Below are 19,958 nucleotides of genomic sequence, written 5' to 3'. Positions count from 1 at the left end.
ATTGTCTCTTGCAGTTGATGTGCATTTATGATAGAAATTACAGATCTCTCCATTTCTTTATCGCTTCATTGGGGGACACAGGTAACCATGGGTGTATGCTGTTGCCGCTAGGAGGCTGACATTAGGCAAAAAAAAGGAAAATAGCTCCTCCTTCGCAGTATACGCCCACCGATAGGCACAAAGTACCTCAGGTTAAGCTTAGTGTCTGTAGGAGGCAGACCCGAAACTGACCCAGATCCGTCTTTTCCTTTTCAGGTCACCTGTTGTGTTTTATTAATCTTTTCCTTTTGTCTTTCAGGTTTCTTCGTCTTCAGGGTAATGGTGTAATTTCTCACCCTGTTTTCCCACACTTACGCGACTGAGAGCACAGTGTGGTGTCGCTCACATCGCCCACCCTCGGACCCACAGGCAGGACTTTATCCCCTGTCACCTTTTACGGGTGTTTCAGGGTGATTCCTGGTGGCCAGTTATTTTCCCCACCCCACACCTCTTCTCGGAGAGGGCTGGGAGGAAGACAGTGCCCCCTCATTGCTGCAGAGGGACCTGAACTCCCTGCAGGTATGTCTCCCACAGGGACTCACTGCAGGTATGTCTTCCACCCCTGCCTCCGCAGCGGCAGGCGTTATCCTGAGGTATGCTTTCCCTTCATCCCAAGGGGATAGGGCGGTGTTAGTGGTAGAGAAAAGCCGCGGCCATGTTTCCCATAGCCGAGCCCAGCACCACCCCATCCCCCCCCCCCCCCCCCCCCCTTTGCTGGCCGCACCTTTCCTGCTTTCCTTTAGCCAGCCACTGGCGTGCATTTAAATCGCGCACTCTTTTTTTTTTTTTTTTCCTTTTTTTTTTATCCAATAGGACGTCTTCCTCCTCTTATTTTGAGCCAGCCACTCCCCCCACAATGCGCGTTTTTTCGGTGTGCTTTCTTCTGCTCCTATCACTGTGCTTCTCCTTCCCGGCTGTTCACGCCCCCGGTGTGTCAATCGGTAAGGGACCTTTGTTTTCGTCGGCAGATTGTCCTGGCTTTTCATGCCCCCCCGTTCGTGTCAGCCAATAGGACCCTTGCTTTCTCTTGCCAGCTGGCAGATTGCAGCTATATGGGACAGGCGGAGTCTGCATCAGCCTCTTAACACCGCCATGTCCTGTGTGCTCTGCAGTCCTGCTGGCTCTCTTCTCACGGGGGACACAGCTATATCCTGCCCTCTCTGCAGACAGCCTCCACAGCTCTTTCTGCTGGTTGTCTCTGGCATCAGGTAGGCTCTGTTCATTTTGTCTGCAGGCTCCCAAAGGCTCAACTTATGCCCAACCCTAGAAAAGTTTCTTCTTGCCCCTCTAAGCCTACTGTTTCTCATAATTCCTTACTTGGACGATCATCTGATCAAGGGGCTGTCCCGCCGAGACTGTGATCAGCGTCTCCAGTTTACTCTGGACACTCTGGTCTATCTCGGCTGATTTATCAACAGAGTGAAGTCCTCCCTGACCCCAGCTCAGCACCTGGTGTTTCTGGTTATAAGGTTCGACCCGACCCAAGCCTGTGTCTTCCTTCCAAAGGAGAAGTTTTCATCCCTCTGCCAGGGGATTCATACTCTAGCCGCAGTCCTGAGGGAGGCTCGTTTTTCCCATCAGATCATTCAGATCATGATTAGGGCCAGAAAACCAGTATCCTTGCATATATACTACAGATACTGAAAGGCCTTCTTCTGGTGGAGTGAGGACAATGGTTTGGTCCTTATGTCCTTTTCTCTTCCTTCCATTCTTGGTTTTCTACAAGCGGGTCTTCACTTGGGTCTATCGCTCTGTCAATTCTTTTCCAATGAAATCTGGCTTCTCGTTCCCAGGTAAAGACCTTTCTTCAAGGGGTCACCCACCTGGCACCTCCTTATCGTCTTCCGATAGATCCATGTGATTTTCATTTGGTCTTTGTTGCACTACAGCGCACTCCTGTTGAGCCCATTCAAGACATCGCATTTTCTCTCCTGTTATGGAAAGTTGTCTTCTGAGTTGCATTATGTCCATCAGGAGAGTTTCTGAGCTAGCGGCATTGTCTTGCCTTTCCCTGTTCCTGATTCTACATCAGGACAAGGTGGTTCTCGGGCCTGTTCCTTCCTTCCTACCTAAGGTGGTCTCTTCATTTCACATTAATGAAAACATTGGGACTGCTTTGGGACATCCCATGGTTACCTATGTCCCCCAATGAAGCGATAAAGAAAAAGGGATTTTTGGTACTCATCGTAAAATCTTTCTTGGAGCTTCCATTGGGGGACACAGCACCCTCCCTAAATGTTTGTACCATTATTGGGTCTATGTGTCTTCGTTGTTGGGTTGATACATATGTTAAGTTTTTGGTTGCTTCTCTTACTTAACACTAACTGAGGTACTTTGTGCCTGTCGGTGGGCATATACTGCAGAGAAGGAGCTATTTTCCTTTTTTTGCCTAGTGTCATCCTGCTAGCGACGCCAGCATACACCTATGCTTCCTGTGTCCCCCAAGGAAGGATCCAAAAAAAAGATTTTACGGTGAAGGTACCTTCACACTAAGCGATATCGCTAGCGATCCGTGACGTTGCAGCGTCCTGGCTAGCGATATCGTTGTGTTTGACAGGCAGCAGCGATCAGGATCCTGCTGTGATATCGTTGGTCGGAGAAGAAAGGCCAGAACTTTATTTCGTCGCTGGAACTCCCGTAGACATCGCTGGATCGGTGTGTGTGACACCGTTCCAGCGATGTCTTCACTGGTAACCAGGGTAAACATCGGGTTACTAAGCGCAGGGCCGCGCTTAGTAACCCGATGTTTACCCTGGTTACCAGCGTAAACGTAAAAAAACCCAAACAGTACATACTCACATTCCGGTGTCCGTCAGGTCCCTTGCCGTCCGCTTCCCACACTGACTGTGAGTGCCGGCTGTAAAGTAAAAGCAGAGCACAGCGGTGACGTCACCGCTGCGCTGTGCCTTTCGGCCGGCACTGACACAGTCAGTGTGGGAAGCGGACGGCGGGGGACCTGACGGACACCGGAATGTGAGTATGTACTGTTTTTTTTTTTTTTTACGTTTACGCTGGTAACCAGGGTAAACATCGGGTTACTAAGCGCAGCCCTGCGCTTAGTAACCCGATGTTTACCCTGGTTACCAGGGGACTTCGGCATCGTTGGTCGCTGGAGAACCGTCTGTGTGACAGCTCCCCAGCGACCACACAACGACTTACCAACGATCACGGCCAGGTCGTATCGCTGGTCGTGATCGTTGGTAAATCGTTTAGTGTGAAGGTACCTTGAGTTCCAAAAATCCCTCTTTTGTAGGTGTGAAAACTTGCAACATCTGGCAGTGTATCAAATACTTTTTTCCTGTGTGTGTATAATTATAATTAGATTTATCTATATACACTGTGGACATTATTATTAGGCAAATGAGTATGTTAATAAAATATTTTTATGCAGTATTTTCTACCTCCAAGTTGTGTAAACTTGAATGCTAATTGGATGAAGCATGTCGGGTAATGTGCAATGAGGGAGGTGAGGCCTAAGGATACAACACCCTTTCATCAAGATATGCAGAATTATTATGCAGCTTGTTATTCTAAGGCAAAATGGGCTAAAAAGAAATTGGACTGAAAAGTCAAAACTTGTTACAAGTCTTAGAAAGGTATGCAGCACACTTGAAATTGCTGATCTATTGGGGCATCATCACAGAACCATCAAACGTTTTGTTGCAAATAGTCAACAGTGTCACAAAAAAAGTGTTGAGGAAAAAAAGGTGCTCATTAACTGCCAAAGATTTGAGAAGAATCAAACCTGAAGCGACCATGAACCCATTATCCTCCGGTGTTGTCATATTACAGAACTGCAATCTCCCTGGAGTGCCCAGAAGTACTAGGTGTTCAGTGCTCAGAGACATGACCAAGGTAAGGGAGACTGAAACCCAACCACCACTGAACAAGTCACAGAAGTGGAAACGTCAAGACTGGGCCAAGCACTATCTGAGTTTTCAAAGGTTTTATGGACTGATCAGATGAGTGATGGACCGGATGGATGGGCATACCATCACTTTGACTCAGCAAGGTGAAGGTGGGGTACTACTTTGGGCTGGTATTAAAGATGAGCTAGTTGTACCTTATTTGGTTGAATATGGACTCAAAATCTACTCCCAAACCAACTGACAGTTTTTAGGAGACACTTTCTTCAAGTCGTACAGGAAAAAGTCTGCATCTTTCAAGAAAGCCATGATGATTATACAGGACAGTGCTCCATCGTATGCATCAGAGTTTTCCACTGCTTGGCTAGCATGTAATGGCATTAAAGCTGAAAGAATATGGACATGGCCCATTCTCCACATGACCTAAACCCTATTAAGAACTTGTGAGCCCTTTTTAAATGGGATATTTACAGTGAAGGAAAACTGTATACCTCTCTGGGCAGTCTATGGGAGCCTGTGGTTGGTGCAGTCTACAAAATTTATTGCCAATAAATTACTATGAAAAAAAAGAATTAACACTAGCGCTGTCACCTATCTCTGTTAGAGCAGTATGCTTAACCCCTTACTTCCCTCGGATGTACTATTATGTATATGTATTGTAGATCCCGGTATAGTTTGTATAATGAACAGTGTCAGTAAGGTGCCGGCCAGTGACTCCTATACTGACCTCCGTTTAAAAAAGCTGCCGCCTTGCAGGTGTGTGACGTCACTGACGCAGTACATGCTTTCTCATGAAAAAGAGTGCTTGCTTGTCCAATGCTTTTCTGCGGTTGCGACCGCCTTAATCAGGGATTACACCTGCCGTTTGTGGCAGTCTTTACATAGGCAAGTACCTTATTTCAGCATCTGATCAGTTTTTTTATAATTTTTTAAAAATGCAAAGAATTCTAACTCGCATTAAATACTTTAAAATTATCATGTCTCAATAGTGAAAGTCTCCCCCTCTCCAAAGTTTTTCCACTTTTTCCGCATCCCAAAAGGAGCTTCCCATTATGTGATTATTTTTTAATGTAATGACATGGGATACCCTGTGAAACGTCTTTTAATATTATAAATGTTCTTTCAGTCTTTCAGTTCACGGTAGTATCCGTTCACTATGTAGTTTTTCTGGCACGGGCATTTTAGACAAGTTACTTCACCTTTAGTGTAACACATTATATGTGTGTTTATCAGTGTACATACTTTTTCTGAAGTTTCAAAGGTGTATATTGGATCATGATTTCCCGTTATCCTACACATTACACAATTTTACATGGGAAAAAAAACCTTTTTTTTTCCTCAAATTGTTTTATTTTTCACTACTGTTTTATTCTTGCTAGATTGCGGGCTTTTCTAAGGCTGTGTGCACACTTTCAGGATTTTTCGTGCTACAAAAACGTGATAAAACCATGAAAAAAATGCATACATTAAGCATCCTATTAGAATGCAATCCACAATTTCTGTGCACATGTTGCATTTTTTTCCGCGGCGGAATCGCATTCTGGAAAAATACGCAGCATGTTCATTTTTTGTGCGGAATCTCGGGGATTCCGCACACATAGGAATTCATTGACCCACTTACTTTCCGCATGTGGCTATGCCCTCCATGCGGGAAGTAAGTGGATCATGTGCGGTTGGTACCCAGGGTGGCCCTGGGAACCATATAATTGTAAAAAAAATAAAGAATTAAAATAAAAAATTGTGATATTCTCACCTGCCGGCGTCCCAGGCAGTCTTCCTGCTCTTCGCGATGCTCCCGTTCCCAATAATGACTTGCGGCAATGACCTGTGATGACGTAGCGGTCTCGCGAGACCGCTGCGTCATGACAGGTCATTCTCGCAATGCATTACTGGTAACGGGAGCATCGCGAGCATTGGGAACGCTGAGGGGGACGCCGGAAGGTGAGAATATCACGATTTTTTATTTTTTAAATTATTTTGAACATTATATATTTTTTTTACTATTGATGCTGCATAGGCGTAATTCGCACAGGTGCAGTAAATCAGACCACTGCCATCTTTGTGCAGACAGATAGCGGCCGTCACATTAAAACTGCGTATGCGCTCCTCCTGTACAAAGATGGCGGCAGTCAGTGAATTTATTATTCAGCTGATCCCGGCAGCGGCTTGTTCGCGACGGTGTTCTGCTGGTCATACCGCTCAAGAGGGAGTGAGTGAGTGTGTGTGGGTGGGTGATGCGTACGGCATATAGAGTGTGTGTGTGTGTGTGTGTGTGTGTGTGTGTGTGTGTGTGTGGTGCTATGGTGTTCCGCTGGTGGTACCGCGCAATAGGCTGGACAAAGAGACACAAGATAGCCCCAAAACATGCGGTTTTGCCTTAGCTTCTTTTCTGCCAAGAAATCAGGTTTTGCTGCAGAAAAAATGCAGGAAAAACGCCCAGTGTGAACTTACGCTAAAAGTATAGTATATTGTATAAAATGCCCATGCCAGAAACACTACATAGGCAGTACAAACTGTGAACTGCCAGTAAGACTGAAAGAACATTTATAATATTAAGACAGCTCACAGGGCATCCCGTGTCATTACATTATAAATTGGTACACAGTGGGAATATAATGGGAAGTTCCTTTTGGGGTGTGGAATAAGTAGAAAACATTGGCGAGGGGGAGACTTTGCAAAACCAATGTTGAGAGTGGAAAATAGATGGATCCTCACATTAAATACTTTAAGCCAACAGGTCTCAATAGTGAGAATTATTTGCATTATAAAAAACTGATCAGATCCTGAAACAAGGTACTTGCCTATGTAAAGACTGCCACAAGCGGAAGGTGTAATCGATGATGAAAGCGGTTGCAACTGCAGAAACACATTGGACTAGCAAGTACTTTTTTTTTCCTGAGAAAGCCCGTACTGCCAATTGAGATGGGAATTTTTTTAATTTAGATGCATAATAATTCTGTATACCAATAGTTTTCTTATAATTCTACACACATAGATATTGTTGTAAGAAAGACAAAGCCTCACTTTTTCTTTCTTAAGTACCGTATACACTCGAGTATAAGCCGACCTGAGTATAAGCCATGGCACCTAATCTTGCCACGGAAAACTGGGTAAGCTTATTGACTCGAGTATAAGCCTGTCCTAGTATGCGTGGCTTCCCCCGTCCTGATGTGTGTGGCTCCCCCTGTCGCTGTCCTCGTATGCATGGCTCCCCCTGTCGCTGTCCTGGTATGCGTGGCTCCCCCTGTTGCTGTCCTAGTATGCATGGCTTCCCCCATCCTGTCCTGGTATGTTTGGCTCACCCCCGTCGCTGTCCTGGTATGCGTGGCTCCCCCCGTTGCTGTCCTGGTATGCGTGGCTCCCCTGTCCTGGTACGCGTGGCTCCCCCGTCACTGTCCCTCTACGCCTATAGGAGTGGAGATACGTGCATATTCATTACCTTAATGAGCGGTGCCACCTGATCGCTCAGCACAGGAAGAGCAACTGGAAGCCGACACCAACGAGATGCTGCGAGGGCACGCTAGAGGGTAAGTAGGATTGTCTTCTGGAAGCCGGCGGCTGCAGCTGTCACTGTGCACGCTATAAGAGAAATGAATATTCATTTCTCTTTTAACAGCAGCACAGGCTTTAGCCACAGCCGCCGGCTCCTGCCTCTGTGACACGCCGCTTCCCCTCTCCGCCGGCTTTCTAGGACAATGACTCGTGTATAAGCCGAGGGGCCGTTTTCAGCACAAAATAATGTGCTGAAAAACTCCGCTTATACACGAGTATATATGGTATTTCTATTTCAGGTTTATTAACTTTGGATTAACCAACAGCACTGTAGTTGTTCAGTTATAATAAATTCTTGAAAAATACAAATTGCCTAATAATTGTGCACACAGTGTGTATATGTATCTCTCCTTTTCTGTAAGTGAAATTTGGATATGTACCTGCTGTTTGTACATACGTTAATTATGCTGATGCTTGTTATTATTATTATTATTATTATTATTATTATTATTATTATAGCGCCATTTATTCCATAGCGCTTTACATGTGAGGAGGGGTATACATAGTAAAAGACAAATACAATAATCTTAATCAATTCAAGTCTCGACTGGTACAGGAGGAGAGAGGACCCTTCTCGCAAGGGCTCACAATCTACAAGGGATGGGTGAGGATACAGTAGGTGAGGGCAGATCTGGTTGTGCAGCGGTTTGGTCTATCGGTGGTTACTGCAGCTTGTAGGCTTGTCATGTCATGTTATTAAGTACCAACACATTTGTCATGTCATCATTAAGTACCAACACATTTTCTGTATTTGCAGGAAGGAGACACAATCAATGTGGATGTTACATGCCCCGGAGCTACTCTGGCATTAGCTATGATTTATTTAAAAACCAACAACAGGTAATAGACAGAAGAGTAAAGCAGTAATCGTTCAGAGCAGTATGTGATTTTACAGAGAGTGAAATTCTAAGGCTATGTGCACACGTTCAGGATTTTTAGCGTTTTTTCCGCCGAGAAAAATGCTAAAAAAAACCCGCTTACATAAGCACCCCATAATTATTAATGCATTATGCATTTTTTGTGCACAAGCTGCGTTTTTTCCCGCGGCGGAATCGCATTCCGGAAAAAAAACGCAGCATGTTCATCCTTTGTGTGGAATCGCGGGGATTCCGCACACATAGGAATGCATTGATCCACTTACTTCCGCATGGGGCTATGCCCACCATGCGGGAAGTAAACGGATCATGTGCGGTTGGTACCCAGGGTGGAGGAGAGGAGACTATCTCTCCTCCAGGCCCTGGGAACCATATACCTGTTTAAAAAAAGAAAAAAAGAATTAAAATAAAAAATCATGATATTCTCACCTTCCGGCGGCCCCCGCGGCCTTCCCGCTCCTCGCGATGCTCCCGTTCCCAGTAATTCCTTGCGACAATGACCTGTGACCATTGCCGCTAGGCATTACTGGCAACGGGAGCATCGCAAGGAGCTGGAAAGGCTGCGGGGGACACCAGAAGGTGAGAATAGCACGATTTTTTTATTTTATTTTTTATCATTCTATCTTTTACTATTGATGCTGCATAGGCAGCATCAATAGTAAAAAGTTGGTCACACTTGTCAAACACTATGTTTGACAAGTGTGACCAACCTGTCAATCAGTTTTCCAAGCGATGCTACAGATCACTTGGAAAACGCTAGCATTCTGCAAGCTAATTACGCTTGTAAAAAGCTAGTCTTTAGTGGGAATATGCATGCCAATTCTGCATGCTTATTTCTCGCGGCAGGGAGTTGCAGAATTGCCGCTGAAATTTCCGCGGCAATTCTGCAACGTGTGCACATAGCCTAATGATCATATTCCATTAACTTAAACTCCTCCTTAGCGCCAGCTTGTTTTTAGCGCACCTGTTCCTGGTATGTGACAGATTGCACTGGTGATTCGACCTTTAATTGGCTGCAACCTCTCAACAGAGACCTGGGTCAGCTGTGAAAGTATAGGGGAGTGTTATTTTTACACTGGGAAAGCCTATGGAGGATAGAAACTTAATTATGGAGAGCCATTTTTAATGTATTGTATAGACAAAAAAAACGTGCCTACATATGTTTTTGTTTCTCTGTGGGGACACCAAGTTGTTGTGATGAAAAAAGCAAGCGTTTTGCTTGGACTTTAGATAGTATTTGATTATTTTGAATTTATTTTGCAAGACCTTGGAGGACTTAAAGGGAACCTGTCCCCCCCCCCCTCCCCAAGCGTTTGAAACTAATAGAAGGCTTGAGTGACGGCTGTGTGGCGTCTGCAGCAGGGGGGAAAGGCATGCCTCCTTGACTGAAGAAAGGTATTTAGGACAAATTACAAAACTGATTATTTCTGCAGTTGCAGCAACCAGAACTAAAAGAGCCACCTTGTCAGAATGCAGCATTACTGCTACACAAGGTGGCTCTTTTAGTTTCAAACGCCTGGGGGGTGACAGGTTCCCGAGTGGTTATAAAGAGCCGCTCTCTCTGGAGGACCTGAGCTACCCTACATTGCACATACATTAATATATTTCATCCGTTGTGATGGCTCTGCAGTGAAATTGAACACTTCACAAGTTTTCAATGGACAACCCCGTAATCATTTATCTACCGGATAGGTGATAACGTCTTGATTGGAAAGTGTTCGACCACTGGGACCCGAGCTGTTCAGCATAATTGGCAATTTTTTCTCCTTGTTAGAATGGAGCAGCTGTGTGCATGCTCGACTAAAGCTCCATTCATTCATTATGATGCTGCTGAGTGCTGCACTTGTATTTTTTTTGACAGCCCCATAAAAGTGATCAGCCGTCAAGCATCTGACCTGTCACTCCATTTTGTAACTGTGATAAAAATTCCCCATTCTGCAAGCCAGTTTGTATCCCAGTGGTCGAATATCCACCGATCAACTATTTATCAACTATTGTGTGAATAGATAACTTGTTTTCCCTAGACCGCTTCATTAAGCTACCTACTTACTATGTCTGTGCACTTAGCGTAAGGTTTACTTCAACATTCCTATGGCATCCAATTCATCAGATGTAGGCCCAAACTGTTCTAACTTATTCTCCATCTGGCTATCCTGCATGTGCATCATTTTTAATACTTTGTTAATCGCTTTTAATTCATAATAAAAGTAAAGTTTTAGGACTTGTTAGTGAGGGTTCTTGTTGGGTTATCCTAAATTGTACATAATTGATATATATCCCTCCCAAGCCCTTATTGGATCGCTACAATTTGCACATTGATATTACTTGTCATCTGTGTGCAGTTTGTATGCAATCCAATTTTTTTTTTTTTTTTTTTTTTTACAGCAGCTATAGATTTTTACAGGACCATTTACAGTTTCCCTTGTTACGCAATTGTAATGTATCTGTCAAAAAGGATGCCATACTGTGGCTCTGTATGGAATTCAATACTTTTTTTCATGCCTCCATAAACTTGAATGGGTGAGTCTTATCTGATTTATGGAAGGAACTACTACATGCTGCAATTTTTATTCCCATGCAGATTCAGTCAGTGAAAATACTGTAATTGCCCCTCTGCACTACCCATTGATTATCTTTGGTCCAAGTACTATCTGTTTTTTTCACAGACATCATGTGAACGAGCCCTGTGAAAAGCAGTAAGGACCTGGCAGCTGAAGCAGGGGTGTCTAGCCACAGTGACCACTCTTTTTTTAAATTTCCCATTTAACACCCCCCCTAAATTTTTTTTTTCTTGATATGTGGCTTTTGTCATAGTGCTCACTTAGTAAACAAGAAGTCATAAGTTAAGACCGTTTCTGTGGTATCGCTTTACGTTCAGTATATAATCTATTTTTTTTTTTTTTTAAGCAGTCTTACCAATTGTGCTTAACCCGATTTTTTCTATATGCCCTAAAATAAATATTTGAGGTCTTTCACCAGTTAGACTTGGTGTAATTTTTGTATAATGCCTTATCTCCATATTTGCCCAAATGTGGATATCTCCATAACTTCTGAATTAGGTCAGCAGGTTCTACAAGACATCTTGCAGTAGTAGTGAGCATAGCATCTCTTAGTATCTCAAAATAAGAAAACAAGCAGCCCTGGAAAACAATAATGTAATCCAAAAAGGAGAGCAAGGCAGTGCGATCAGTAAAAATGTGACGACAAAGCAAGCCGAAGCGCTAAGGGTTTTATCTGAGTAATTAGTGAATGAGTTAAAAAGGTTATGCGAACCTGATGGTGTTGTGTTCACACAGCAATATTAACGCCTGTATCCCATCTGCTGCAAATCCACGGGTCCTAGAACTAGATGCATATAGAAGGAAGATGTAGTGGAGAATCCACACTGCTGACGAAGATGATAAATCCAAATGCACACAAGGTTGTGCTGGAAAATGGCAGTTTTTATTAGTGTCTACACGTTTCAAAGTGCCTTGCTCCTTCCTCAAGACAAAAAACTTTTCGTCCATTTTGTGTTTTTTCACTTGCTTGCCTTTGCACTGAGAACTTTGTCTTTGTTTTATATTGCCTGGTTTATTTTTTTGCCCTTATCTACATAATGGGGAAAAAGTGAAAGGAAAAGTGTTGGAGGCAAATTGACAGCTGCCAGATGTGAACAAGGGGGACTTAAAGAGTGAGAGCGATGGCACCAAAGATTATATACCGTAGAGTTGCTAAGGTGGGGCCCCGACATGGGATACTCACCACACACGGGGATATGAACACACACAAAATGCACCACACACTACCACGTGCTTGAACACATATATCACCCTCAGCACACATAAACCAACCTCGCCACATAAAAGTCCAAACACAAAAGTCGCTGCTCAAAACTCGCCACGCGCAAAACTCACCTCATGGAAAACTCGCCACGCGCAAAACTCACCTCATGGAAAACTCGCCACACGCAAAACTTGCACACGTGGAAAAAATGTCACATGCACAAAAGTTGCAACACATGCAAAAGTTGCCTCACACAAAACTTGCACATACTCAAAACGCACCACACATAAAACTCTCCAAACTTGCTGCACACAACTTGCTACACTAACCTGTCACATGCAACTCGACACACTAAAAGTTGCTACACGCATGTCGCCACACAAAACTCATCTCAAAAAAAGTCGCTACATGCATGTAGCCACACGCAACTCAACACACACAACTTGACACATGAAACTCGCCCTAAAACACACACAAGTCTGGTATTATCCTTCAAAAATAAAAATCTGATTAATAAGCAGACAAACTACAAGAGCAACAAATGTACCATATAGGAAATACGGCAGCTGTCAGTCACATGACCTGTCTATTATGTGTATGTGTGAGCTAGTATATACTGCCAGGGGGGAGGGCTTCCTGTTGGCTGGGGATTTATCAGGCTGCCAATTTAGCTTACAAATACTGAGGTGAAAATACTGACCAAATAACGTGTGAACGCGGTCTAATACAGGTATATACTATATACAGGAGCAGATGACACACAGGTATATACTATATACAGGAGGAGATGACATACAGGTATATACTATATAAAAGAGGAGATGACACATAGGTATATAGAGGAGGAGATGACATACAGCAGGTATATAGTATATACAGGGGAGATGACATACAGGTATATACTATATACAGGAGATGGCATACAGGTATGTACTATATATAGGAGGAGATGACATACAGGTATATAGTATATACAGAAGAGATGACATACAGGTATATACTATATACAGGATGAGATGACACATAGGTATATACAATATACAGGAGATGACATACAGCAGGTATATACTATTCACAGGGGAGATGACATACAGGTATATACTATATACAGGAGATGACATACAGGTGTATACTATATATAAGGGAGATGACAAACCTGTATATACTGAGGGGAAAATGAGAGGTGTGAGGTGAAAATGAAAAGGTCTGAGTGCAAAATGAGAGGAGTGAGGGAAAATAGTGGAGTGATCGGAAAATTACAGATGTGAGGTCGAAATGACAAGTGTTGGGGGAATGAGAGGAGTGAGGGGGAAAATAAGAGGAGTGAGGGGGAAAATGAGAGGTGTAAGGGAGAAAATGAGAGATGTGAGGGGGAAAATGAGAGGCGTGATGGGAAAATAAGAGAAGTGAGGTGCTATAACTAACCACAGATATTTACTATGCCCAGGCAACGCTCTTCAGCTAATATATATATATATATATTGTTTCATTTGTGCATGTCCCCTTTAATTGGTTATTGATTAACTTTGCCAGTATGGTTTGCATACTGTTGTAATTATTGGTAAATATAAATATTCATCCCAAATTTTCTTTTCTTTTCTTGATGTTTTCTCGTTTGTCTGAATGACTTATGATTTATTTGCGTTACAACTCCTGTGCGTTCCGCTAGCTTCTGCCAGTGGAGTGCACATGTCACTTCCTATTCTGATCAAGCCAAAACCTCCGTGCGTTCTACAGACATGCGCTGGTGGAACGCACATGTCATATCTGTCGCATGAATGCACACACACAATGCGCAAATTGGGAACAACTTTTTTCTTTATGTAGCTTCCCCTTATCCTGATGACCCACTGCACATATACTAGGCATGTAGCATAGACAGATCACCCCTGACGAAGCTGCTGGAAGCAGCAACATGTGTTGGGACCTGTCAGCACACGCACCTCTAAGGCCCCTTTCACACATCAGTTTTTTGCCTTCAGTCACAATCCGTTGGCTAAACGGATCCGTCGCAGAACTGATGCGACGGATCCGTTTTTTGAATGGATCAGACTAGTGGATCTGGCTAATTGGATCAGAGCATGCTCCGTTAAAAAAACAGAATCAGTTGCCGTCATTTGACAGATCCGACGCCATTGGCTTCCATTCTAGCAAACGACGGACGGCGACGGATCCGTCGCTGTCCGTTTTTCGTTTTTTCAACGTACACCAACAAACTTTACTATGTCCGTTGTCTCTGGCCGCCGGACAAACAATTTTCGACGGATCCGGCGAACAACGGATGAAATGTGAGGCCATCCGTCGTAATCCATCGCTAATACAAGTCTATGAGAAAAAAAAATGATCCGGCGGCATCAGTCGCCAGATCCGTTTTTTTCAAAATTCGACGTATTGCGACTGATGACAAAAAACTGATGTGTGAAAGGGGCCTGACCTACCCTGATAAATATTTCTAATTGTGTGCCTTATGTATACTCCCACATTGATCTACTTATACGAGCTGATCATTTATATCATGTGGTATCTACACATTTTGAACCGGGGTTTCTAACTCCCTTAGTTTGTCCATTGAAGCGGCTTTATCTAGACTACCCTGCTACCCTACCTGAGACCTTTTATTTCTCATATATACACATTTTTAAATGTTTTTAAAAACCATTTGTCTGTATTGCTTTTTTGCTGTTTAATATATATAAACCTTTATATTGGGTGTGCACATATCTTCTTCCTTGCTACCTTTCTTGTCTATACTAATTTGATCAGTTTGCATAGTTGATGTATCACCCATATGTTGTGCCCATTTTTTCTTCTTATTGACAACACATAGCTCGTTTGTGTTCTGCTTTTTTCCTATTGTTTTCTAACTAGTGTATTTCTATTGTTTTTATAGGTCAATTGCAGATTGGCTCCGAGCTCCAGATACTATGTATTTACTTGACTTTGTTAAGCCAGAGTTCCTCTTATTAAGGGTATGGAATATTTTCTCTGGTTTCATATTTCTTCTCTAATATATCTATAGCTTTCAATAATTATGGAATAGCTGTTTAGTTGTACTAATATCTGTATACTAACATTTATAGACAGCAGGGCACCATCTAACATTTAAGGTCACCGCGCTATCCTATTACAGAATAAATCAGGAAATGACTTGAGATAATATCAAGTTTTAGTGAACTTAGTGGCTATAATATTCAGAATATATGGCAACAAATGGTGAGTGACTGATACAGAGAAAAATGCAGGTTAGGCGCTATCTAGCACCCACCAATGGTAGTGACAGTCAGTACCCAATATAAATAACCAATCTAGATGAGTGTATTGGTTAAATGCTAACTTGCAAACAGCCACCAATATCTACGATCATATACCCGAAAAAAGGAGTGTATCAATAAATAGTTAGCAAATGGAAGCTTCCTAACAATAACCAATAATGATGATCATATGCCAGGATAAATGGTGCGATACCAAAATAAATGAAAAAAAGAAACTTTCAATAAAAAAGTTAGGCAGATACTTACTAATATTGCGACGCTGCAGTGCCGGTGCTGTGTCTAATTCAGCGTTGCAATGTGCAGCTATTATGCTCAATAGATGTTGCGTCGCTGCAGTGCCGGTACTGTGTCAAGTGCAGCGTAGCAGTGTGCCGGAGGAGACCAGTAAAACACCGTGCGTCCAGAGTATGGGGGCAGAAGCGGTGGCGTGAAGCGGCAGGGCTGCGGGGAGCGTCCTCCCTAGTTTGCAACCGGCTGTCACGCACACCAAAAAGACCGGCAAGCGGCGTGCCTTAGCCGAAGCGCCGCTAGGCTGTAGCGGTGTGTGCGAGGGGCGTGATCTGGGTGATGGTCCTTCAGCCCTGACGAAGAAGGTCCGGTGACCTTCGAAACGCGTTGGTAACTGGTACTACACAGCTTCCGTCCTTTGCTCTCTCCCTTGAGTTCTAGGTGACGTCAACCAGATCACGCCCCTCGCACACACCGCTACAGCCTAGCGGCGCTTCGGCTAAGGCACGCCGCTTGCCGGTCTTTTTGGTGTGCGTGACGGCCGGTTGCAAACTAGGGAGGACGCTCCCCGCAGCCCTGCCGCTTCACGCCACCGCTTCTGCCCCCATACTCTGGACGCACGGGGTTTTACTGGTCTCCTCCGGCACGCTGCACTAGACACAGTACCGTCACTGCAGCATCGCAATATGTATTTGCCTACCTTTTTTATTGAAAGTTTCTTTTTTCATTTATTTTGGTATCGCACCATTTATCCTGGCATATGATCATCATTATTGGTTATTGTTAGGAAGCTTCCATTTGCTAACTATTTATTGATACCCTCCTTTTTTCGGGTATATGATCGTAGATATTGGTGGCTGTTTGCAAGTTAGCATTTAACCAATACACTCATCTAGATTGGTTATTTATATTGGGTACTGACTGTCACTACCATTGGTGGGTGCTAGATAGCGCCTAACCTGTATTTTTCTCTATATCAGTCACTCACCCATTTGTTGCCATATATTCTGAATATTATAGCCACTAGGTTCACTAAAACTTGATATTATCTCAAGTCATTTCCTGATTTATTCTGTAATAGGATAGCGCGGTGACCTTTGTTGTTGTTTCTTTCTTCCCTTTTGTATATGACAGGTCAAGCACAGTAACGGTCTAGGCACCAGCAGCTTTGACCTATATCCTACACCTCTTGTTAGCGCCGGTGTGCCTCATAATTATTACTATCTAACATTTGTTTTGAGTATGTGTAGTGTGTCACTTCTACAAGAAAACTTTCTGTAGTGAATCTTACGTTTCCTTCATTTTAGACTCTTGCGAGATGTCTTATTTTATGGGATGACATACTACCAAATGCACAGTGGGTAAACAGCCATGTGCCACAAGTAAGTAAGCCCTTAACCCCTTCCTGACATCCGACGTACTATCCCGTCGAGGTGGGGTGGGCCCGTATGACCGCCGACGGGATAGTACGTCATACGCGATCAGCGGCGCTCACGGGGGGAGCGCCGCCGATCGCGGCCGGGTGTCAGCTGATTATCACAGCTGACATCCGGCACTATGTGCCAGGAGCGGTCACGGACCGCCCCCGGCACATTAACCCCCGGCACACCGCGATCAAACATGATCGCGATGTGCCGGCGGTGCAGGGAAGCATCGCGCAGGGAGGGGGCTCCCTGCGGGCTTCCCTGAGCCCCCCGCAGCAACGCGATGTGATCGCGTTGCTGCGAGGGTCTTACCTCCCTCCCTGCAGCTCCCAGACCCGGATCCAAGATGGCCGCGGATCCGGGTCCTGCAGGGAGGGAGGTGGCTTCACAGACGCCTGCTCAGAGCAGGCACTGTGAAGCAGCCTGCACTTTCCTCAGATCGGTGATCTGTCAGAGTGCTATGCAAACTGGCAGATCACCGATCTGTATTGTCCCCCCCTGGGGCAAAGTAAAAAAGTTAAAAAAAAAATTTTCCAAATGTGTAAAAAAAAAAAAAAAAAAAAAAAATATTCCAAAATAATGAAAAAAAAAATAAAATATTATTCCCATAAATACATTTCTTTATCTAAATAAAATAAAAAAAACAATAAAAGTACACATATTTAGTATCGCCGCGTCCGTAACGACCCAACCTATAAAACTGCCCCACTAGTTAACCCCTTCAGTAAACACCGTAAGAAAAAAAAAAAAAAAAACGAGGCAAAAAACAACGCTTTATTACCATACCGCCGAACAAAAAGTGGAATAACACGCGATCAAAAAGACGGATATAAATAACCATGGTACCGCTGAAAACGTCATCTTGTCCCGCAAAAAACGAGCCGCCATACAGCATCATCAGCAAAAAAATAAAAAAGTTATAGTCCTGAGAATAAAGCGATACCAAAATAATTATTTTTTCTATAAAATAGTTTTTATCGTATAAAAGCGCCAAAACATAAAAAAATTATATAAATGAGATATCGCTGTAATCGTACTGACCCGACGAATAAAACTGCTTTATCAATTTTACCAAACGCGGAACGGTATAAACGCCTCTCCCAAAAGAAATTCATGAATAGCTGGTTTTTGGTCATTCTGCCTCACAAAAATCGGAATAAAAAGTGATCAAAAATGGTCACGTGTCCGAAAATGTTACCAATAAAAACGTCAACTCGTCCCACAAAAAACAAGATCTCACATGACTCTGTGGACCAAAATGTGGAAAAATTATAGGTCTCAAAATGTGGAGACGCAAAAACTTTTTTGCTATAAAAAGCGTCTTTTAGGCTGGTTTCACACTTGCGTTTTTATCTGCATGCGTTTTTTTAAAAAACGCATGTGTGAAAAAACGCATGTAAACGTGGTAAAACGCATGCGTTTTTAGACGCATGCGTTTTTATAGAAAAACACAAGAAAACAAACAAAAAAAAAAACCCTACCCCTAACCCTACCCCTAACCTGAAATACGTGGCACTAAAATATACGTTTATATACGTATATAAGTGCCACGATATTTCAGTGGCCACGTATATAAGTGCCACGTATATAAGTGCCACGTATATAAGTGCCACGTATATAAGTGCCACGTACTTAAGTGCCACGTATTTACGTGCCACGTATTTACGTGCCACGTATTTACGTGCCACGTATTTACGTGCCACGTATTTACGTGCCACGTACTTAAGTGCCACGTACTTAAGTGCCACGTATTTACGTGCCACGATATTTCAGTGCCACGTATAACCACATAGTTATAGTATTTATAGTACGTGGCACTGAAATACGTGGCACTGAAATACGTGGCACTGAAATATCGTGGCACTGAAACACGTGGCACTGAAACACGTGGCACTGAAACACGTGGCACTTAAATACGTGGCACTTAAATATGTGGCACTTAAATACGTGGCACTTAAATACGTGGCACTTATGACTGTCAGAAAATGTTCATTAAACGGTTAGAGGTGAGGTTAGGGGTAGGGTTAGGGTTACCGTTGGGATTAGGGTTAGGGGTGTGTTTGGGTTAGGGTTTCAGGTAGAATTGGGGAGTTTCCACTGTTCAGGCACATCAGGGGCTCTCCAAACGCGACATGGCGTCCGATCTCAATTCCAGCCAATTCTGCGTTGAAAAAGTAAAACAGTGCTCCTTCCCTTCCGAGCTCTCCCGTGCGTCCAAAAAGGGGTTTACTCCAACATATGGGTTATCAGCGTACTCGGGACAAATTGAACAACAACTTCTGCGGTCCAAGTTCTCTTGTTATCCTTGGGAAAATAAAAATTTGGGGGGCTAAAAATCATTTTTGTGGGAAAAAAATATGTTTTATTTTCACGGCTCTGCGTTGTAAACTGTAGTGAAACACTTGGGGGTTCAAAGTTCTCACAACACATCTAGATAAGTTCCTTGGGAGGTCTAGTTTCCAATATGGGGTCACTTGTGGGGGGTTTGTACTGTTTGGGTACATCAGGGGCTCTGCAAATGCAACGTGACGCCTGCAGACCAATCCATTTAAGTCTGCATTCCAAATGGCGCTCCTTCCCTTCCGAGCTCTGTCATGTGCCCAAACAGTGGTTACCCTCCATATATGGGGTATCAGCGTACTCAGGACAAATTGGACAACAACTTTTGGGGTCCAGTTTATTCTGTTACTCTTGTAAAAATACAAAAGCTGGGGGCTAAAAAATCATTTTTGTGAAAAAAAAAAAGAATTTTTATTTTCACGGCTCTGCGTTATAATCTGTAGTGAAACACTTGGGGGTGCAAAGCTCTCAAAACACATCTAGATAAGTTCCTTAGGGGGTCTAATTTCCAAAATGGTGTCATTTGTGGGGGGTTTCAATGTTTAGGCACATCAGGGGCTCTCCAAACGCAACATGGCGTCCCATCTCAATTCCAGT

The 19,958-nt window shown here is 43.5% G+C and overlaps 1 protein-coding gene across 1 annotated transcript in view; it reads left to right on the top strand.

Moving 5' to 3' along the window:
- ANAPC1 (anaphase promoting complex subunit 1) overlaps nucleotides 1-19,958 on the top strand; it is a 258,672-nt gene that overhangs the window by 190,229 nt on the left and 48,485 nt on the right. Inside the window, exons 31-33 of the mRNA XM_077283141.1 lie at nucleotides 8,215-8,297; nucleotides 14,988-15,066; nucleotides 16,905-16,979. Coding sequence (XP_077139256.1) covers nucleotides 8,215-8,297; nucleotides 14,988-15,066; nucleotides 16,905-16,979 — 237 coding nt within the window. The remainder of the gene's footprint in view (nucleotides 1-8,214; nucleotides 8,298-14,987; nucleotides 15,067-16,904; nucleotides 16,980-19,958) is intronic.

Source organism: Ranitomeya variabilis, chromosome 2 (genome assembly GCF_051348905.1).
Source record: "Ranitomeya variabilis isolate aRanVar5 chromosome 2, aRanVar5.hap1, whole genome shotgun sequence".
Lineage (NCBI taxonomy): Eukaryota > Metazoa > Chordata > Amphibia > Anura > Dendrobatidae > Ranitomeya > Ranitomeya variabilis.
Note: the sequence above shows the minus strand (reverse complement) of the source record. Positions and strands in the feature narration are given on the sequence as shown.